This window comes from Colletotrichum graminicola, assembly GCF_000149035.1.
Source record: "Colletotrichum graminicola M1.001 genomic scaffold supercont1.286, whole genome shotgun sequence".
In the NCBI taxonomy this organism is placed as follows: domain Eukaryota; kingdom Fungi; phylum Ascomycota; class Sordariomycetes; order Glomerellales; family Glomerellaceae; genus Colletotrichum; species Colletotrichum graminicola.
Window position 1 is genome coordinate 1 of NW_007361290.1, and position 7,492 is coordinate 7,492.

Genomic DNA, 7,492 nt, shown 5'->3' on the forward strand with positions numbered 1-7,492 from the left:
TTTATAAGTAATTACTTATTTAGCCTCTTATACTATAGTAATAGCTATAATAAGTAATACTACTATACTAGTTATAATCTTATAGAAATAATAATTTATTACTTTCTTCTTAAATTCTTTAATCTTTTATATAGTAGTTATAATTATCTCTTTATTCTATATAGTAAGTAACTTATTTTCTATAGCTTTATAAATATATAATATAACTATAAAATTCTTTAACTAATTAATCTTTAACTTATAGCTAGTAAGGTAGTTATATAATTTTATAGTAACTTTATAAAGTAGTAACTTAAAGCTATTAATTAACTAATCCTTAAAGTTATTTTATAGCTTTTTATAAAGAATTTTATATATATTATTATAGTACTTATATTTAGTAATATTAGCTATAGTAATGGTAGTAAGTGTATTCCTTTACTTAGTAGCTATAAGGTCTTATAGTAACTTTATAATATTGTCTTTTTACTATTAGGTAGTAAGAACGTAATCCTTAAGCCTTTAAGTACTTTATAGGCGCTTTAGACTACCTTTACTTACTTAGTAGTGTTAGGTAGTAGTACGTATTCTAAGTAATTTCCCCTTACTTCTTAGGCTTTAGCTATACTATAGGCACTACTTACTAGATTATTATAGTTACTTATCTTAATTACTTACTTATAATTACCCTCTATTAGCCTAACTATCTCTAAGTTATAGGTATTTCCCTTAGCTATTACTATACGGCGTATATATCTATTAGGGGATTTACTACTAGTAGTATAAGTAACTATAAAGACTTATAGCTAAATAAAAACTTAAAGCAAAGGATATAGTAAGCTTATAGGTAATAAAGGCTATTATATTAGTAATATAAGATAACTTAATAAGAAAGAAGTTTTAAAGAAAAAAGTTAGTAAGCTCCTAGGCTTTTAATAAAAGAAATATAAAAAGTAAATAGTTACTAATTAATAGTGGATTAGTATATAAATTAAGGTGTTTTTTATAGTTAAGAATTATCTCTTATAAAGTAATAAGGCTTATATATATAGATATAAATTACTAGGCCTTTACTAACTATAAGAGGTTAGGTACTATTATCTTAGTAATTAACCTAAAAGGGTATATAGTATGACCTTATTATAAGGGTAATTATAGAGAGAATTCTTAGTAAAAGCTTACTTTAGTCCTCTATAGATAATTAATAATAGTAGATTACCTCTTTTTATATTACCTTACTAATTTATAGTATCTTATTGTAGTAGTTACTATAGAGTTAACTACTAATTAGTCTTAGTTACTTATTAAGGTAGTAATATAGTTAACTATACGTCTTATTAGGTAGTAATAAATAATAAGAGTAAATACTAGTTTCTAAATTATATATAAAGAGAAAAACTATAATATAATTATATAGTAAACTTACTATATAATATACCTATAGATCTAGTAGATCTATAAAGAAATTACTATAAAATCCTTAGAGGATTTTAGTATAAATTAGCTATAGCTATTCTAGCTATTATTAGCGTTAATCTATACTACTAATTTCTAAGTAATAGTTAATATTCTAATAATATAGCTTACTACTTTTTATATAACTCTTTTTCTAAGATATTTTCTTACCTCTAGCTTTAATACCTTCTTATTTCCTTATAACACCTTTACGTTAGCTATATTATATAACTTTTTAAGATATAAGTAGGTCTTCTTAGCCTTTAAGTACTTACTTAATATATTTATCTTTATATAGAGTTTAAGGTTCTTAGCCTTAATAAAAGTAAGCTTATATACTAACTTATTAATACTCTTGACTTAAAGGTTAATTACTTTATATATTAGTATTAATAAGCTTTCTTATCATTCTTAAATCCTTTTTTTTAGTAAACTAGTACTTTATATATTTTTTAATACTATAGTTAGTATTTTTAAGTCTTATAAGCCTAAGCTAGTTAGATATAAGCTAGTAAGTATTAGTATATTTAGCTTAAAGTTTAAGTCAAGAATAACTACTTTAAGGTTAAAAAGTATAAAGCTAGTCTATTTAAAGCTAGCTTATATATTTCTTTTTCTTATTAAAATAAGAAATATTATTCTAAAAGTAAAAGAAAAGTTATACTTTATAATATATAGATTTTATATTTATATTATTTTTTTTATTTCCTTATTACATAAAACCTTTAATAAGCTAAAAGAGCTAATATTAAGAGACTAAAGCTTATATAATAAATAAAAAAGTTTATATAAAGTAATAATCTTTTATTCTTTATAAAGATTATTAAATTTAATTAATTTATAATTATTATAATTATTAACAATTAAAAGTTATTAAGTACTTTCTATATAAGACTTTATTAACTAGTTAAAATTATTTAACTAATTTAAGCTACTTTAATTTATTTATTATTTATTTTTACTCAACGTACCTATATAGTAGGCAGGCTATTATAGTAGGTAGGCTACTTTTCTTCTTTTCTAACTCTTTAACTTTTACACTAATATTCCTTAACGTATAAACATATAATCTTCTTTAATTAAACGCCGTATTTTCCTTACCCTCTAAGCTATTAAAAAAGACCTAAAAATATCTATATAAAAAGCAGCTTCTATATTTAAGGTCCTAAGAATAACACTTTAATACTAACGCGTTTGATAAATACTATAAGCTAAGATATATCTAAAATTAAAGAAGATAATAGAAATAGAGGAAGAGTTAATTCTTAAAAAGGTTATTAACCTAATTAATTAAGGGTTTCCTTTATAATAAGAAGACGTATAAGATATAGCTAACTAACTCCTAAATAAATATAACGTAATATATATTAAACCCTAATAAGTAGAGAATTTTATATAATAATAGCCCTAATTAAAAATATAATTTTAATATTAAATTAACTATTAGAGGGCCTTAGCTAAAGATTTTATAATTATATAAGGCTAGTTTATACTTATATAAAATATAATTATAAAGTATAAGATATAGGATTATAATATTTATAATTTTAATAAGACTAGGTTCCTAATAGGAATACTATTATATATAAAGGTTATTATAACCTCTAATTATAAAAGAAGGCCTTATATAAAGTAGCTTAGTAATTAAGAATAGGTTTCTACTACTTAAAGTATATATATAGATAGCTAGGTAATACTTTTATATATTATTATAAAAAGTAAATATTACCTCCTCTTTTAATACTACAATAGCTAATTCCTAGCTAAATAATATATCTCCTTAAGTAAAAATAGATAAATAATAAATAAGATTAGCCTAAATTAGTTAAATTATTTTAACTAGTATATAAAGTCTTATATAAAAAGTACTTATTAACTCTTAATTCTTAATAGCTATAATAGCTATAAATTAACTAAATTTAATATTTCTATAAGAAATAAAAGGTTATTACTTTATACATACTTCCTTATTTATTATATAAGCTTTAGCCTCTTAATATAGGTTATTTAAGCTTATTAAAGCTTTTATATAGTAAGGAAATTAAGACAATAATATAAATATAGATTTTATATATTATATATTATAAAAAATAACTTTTTTTCACCTTTAAAGTAGTATTTTTTACTTTAATAAGAGAAGTAAATATATAAGCTAGCTTTAGATAGGCTAGCCTTATACTATTTAACCCTAAAGTAGTTATTTCTTATCTAGATTTTAAGCTAAATACACTAATACCTCCTAGCTTACGTCTAACTAGCTTAGGCTTATAGGACCTAAAGACACTAATAATAGCACTTAAGGGTATATAAAGTGCTAGTTTACTAAAAAAAAAGATCTAGAGATATTAAAGAAGCTTACTAACACTAATATATAAAGTAATTAACCTTTAAGCTAAAGGTATTAGTAAGTTAGTATATAGGCTTACTCTTATTAAGGCTAAGAACCTTAGACTTTATATAGAGATAAATATACTAAGTAAGCGCTAGAGGGCTAAAAAGACCTAACTACGTCTTAAACGGTTACTTAATATAACTAAAGTAGAGGTACTATAAGGAGAAAAGGAGAGTGTTAAAGCTAGAGGTAGGAAAATATCCTAAAAAGAGGGTTATATAAAGGGTACTAAGCTATATACGTAATAATATAGTAATTATAAAAAGACTAGATATAATATATAAACCTATAAGGTAGTTTAAGATAGTAATAAAGAATAAAGTAATATATATTTTTAATTAATTTTATATAACCTAGTTAAATTAAATTCTATAAAAGGTAGAAAGGTAGATAGAAGTAGCCTGCTTACTATAATAGCCTACTTACTATATAGGTACGTTAAGTAAATATACTATTTAGCTAGATATTAGCTATTTTAATATTAAAAGAAAAAGTAATATTACTTTTTATAATAATATATAAATATATTACCTAGCTATTTATATAGATACCTTAAATTATAAAAACGTATTTATAATTACTAAGTTACTTTATATAAAGGCTTATTTTAGAATTAAAGATTATAATAATCTTTATATATAATAGTATTTCTTTTAAAAACTTAGGCTTATTAAAATTATAAATATTATTATTTTATACCTTATACTTTATAATTATATTCTATATAAGTATAAACTAGCCTTATATAATTATAAGATCTTTAGCTAAGGTCTTTAATAGTTAATTTAATATTAAAATTATATTTTTAATAAGGTTATTATTATATAAACTTCTTTACTTATTTAAGTTTAATATATATTATATTATACTTATTTAAAAGTTAGCTTGCTATATCTTATATATTATCTTATTACATAAGAAACCCTTAATTAATTAAGTTAATAACTTTTTAAAGAATTACTTTCTGTTTTACTTTTATTATCTTCTTTAAATTTAAATATATCTTATTTTATATAATATATTCTTTATATTAGTAATAAAGTATTATATAAGAGACATTAAAGATAGTAGCTACTTTTTATATAGATATTTTTAGGTCTTTTTTAATAGCTTAGAAGGTAAGGATAATATACTTTTTAATTAAAGAGGGTTATATATTTATATATAGAGGAAGGTTAGTGTAAAGGTTAAAGAGATAAAAAGAAGAAAAGGTAGTCTAGTTATTAAAATTATTTACTTACTATATAGGTATATTAACTATCTTTATACTATAGAGCTATTTTTAATTATTTTTTTCTATAAGGTTAATATATAGATTCTTATCTTCTCTTGTTTTAAGTAGTGAAATCTATCTTAGAAATAACTAGCGTATTTATAGCTAATTGCCCTACCTTGTGACTAGGCGTACGCGGCCATTTTGCCTACTTTAATAACAACCTCTAAGCAACCTAAAAAGCGAGCCCGCCACTTAGTTGTTACAGAATTAGCCTTTAGTATAAATGTCCTGAATTAACATGCTACTAATGGTTTATTTATACCTAGCCCTACCCTAGCTCCCATCTAGTGCCTTATTATAGGACCTAACACCTAGTTTAATACTACTTTATATCTATATTTTATATTAGTTAAAACTTCAATATACATAAGGAATAAAGCACTTCAGAGTAATTATTTAGAGTTATCTTCTTTCTAGCTATGTTATAAATGTAGCTATAAGCTGTATAGTAAAGCTCAGTCTAAGTCTAAGTCGCTATTAACTTCTCGGGACTAAAGAGCTATGACCCACATTAGCTAATGTTTCAGAACCGAGCCGAAGTGGGGAACTTTTAAAAGAAGAGAAGTTTAACTAGTCATGTCAACTCTATGTAGACAGCGCCTTGCCATTGCTGCTAGAAAGTCGGTGACCGATGTTGAATGAATCAGTAACCCGAAAAAAGTCCCGATTAAACCCTTGAGATCCAGTAGACAACATTCTTAGGGTTTTCGAGTAGGAGCGTCCGCAGGCATCTCAGCATAGTCCTAAACAATACAGGAGAGCATTATTGTAAGAGTTAATTGTATGCTTATAAAATTGGAAACCGCAGTCACAGGTGACGATGTATTATCAGATCCAAATACACAATGCGGACTCACTTCAAAATTATACCCGCCCTCTTACTGACACTGAACCTGGCGTCGACAGCAATTGTCTATTCGTCTACAGACACCCTTACGTGCTTATTATCCGATAATTCAAGGCCTTCGAGCAGGGAACCGCCTCTCGACGCGAATATCATCGACATCTCTGTGGCCGACTACACAATGAGCAAGAACATCTGGCAAAGCTACAGACACAATCCGCGCTGGGCAGCTGTGGACGAGTACGCCTTGAAACAGACGCATCCCCCGTCGCGGCCTAACACGAGGCCGCTTCAACATGCATTGAGCCTATCCTCGGAGGCGGGTTTGCCAGACTACTCACTACCTGCGTGTCATGCAAAGTTCCTAGCCCTGCACTGCCGTACAGCATCGGTCCGGCACGCTTTGGAAGTAGGCACGCTTGGTGGGTACACGGCTATCTGGCTGGCAAGCGAGAACCCACAGATGACCGTTACTACGATTGAGCAGGACTTTAGGAACGTTGTGGTAGCGCGTCAGAACATCAAGTTAGCCGGACTGTCGGACTCGATTGAGGTGGTCCACGGCTCTGGTATTGACGTTTTGACAAAGTTGAGGGATGAAGTTCGACAGGGATTGCGACCTCGTTTTGGCTTCACTTTTATTGATGCCGACAAGGTGAACAACTGGAACTACTTAAAACTTGCAAAGGACATGATGGAGCCAAAATCGGTTATCTGTATTGATAATATTGTACGCGATGGATTCCTGGCGGATTTGGACACTAGGGATCCGTACATATTAGGATGTCGGGAAGTCGTAGAAAAGGCAGCACAAGAGCCTGGTCTTGATTCAGTCGTGCTGCAAACTGTGGGAGAGAAAGGTTACGATGGTTGGTTGTGGGCTGTAGTTGATTCTCCGTAAAGAAATAGTAAGCAACATTTTACAGGAACTTTTGTAGTGCAGCCTTGATCATTACTCAAGGGGGTAAGCGCTTACATTTCAACGTTATAGGCAATAAGATAACAAAGTGCAGACCAAAGGAGAGGCACCCCTGTTTCCTTATGCCTTTAATGACTGTAACATACCATAGCTACTTTAACACACCCTCTAGGCCTAAGAGCGCTAAGAGCTTAAGCCTATTTTTATACTAGAGGATATACAAAGTACCATACTTATGTAGCTACAGCTATATAGATTGCTACATTACTTTAGGCTCTAGGCACTTAAGTCTGTAGGTCTTCTTAGCCTAAGATAGGATTAAAACCCGAGACCTTAGGTTTCTAGTAGCTTACAGTAGAGTATTAGCCTCCTAGTATAAATTAGAATTATTAGTCAATAAACTATATATAAAAGTAAAGCTATTTCTACTTTTCTATAACTTTAATAACTAATATATACTATACCTACTTTAATATAAGAGAAAGAGATTTTATAGGTTTAGTACTTTTAAAATAATTATAAAAGATATTTTACATATAAATTTATATATACTATAAAGATCTAGTATTATATTTAAAGATACTAAAGTAGGTTAAGCTTTATAAGCTATACTATTAAGATCTATAA

General features: G+C 27.0%; 1 protein-coding gene across 1 annotated transcript; it reads left to right on the plus strand.

The window, feature by feature from the left end:
• Positions 1 to 6,127: 6,127 nt before the first annotated feature.
• On the plus strand, positions 6,128 to 6,847 carry GLRG_11986 (uncharacterized protein; the record flags this gene model as incomplete). The annotated part of the gene is made up of 1 exon (XM_008102668.1): positions 6,128 to 6,847. The coding sequence occupies one exon, from the start codon at positions 6,128 to 6,130 to the stop codon at positions 6,845 to 6,847; it is 720 nt and encodes a 239-aa protein (XP_008100859.1).
• Positions 6,848 to 7,492: the final 645 nt, after the last annotated feature.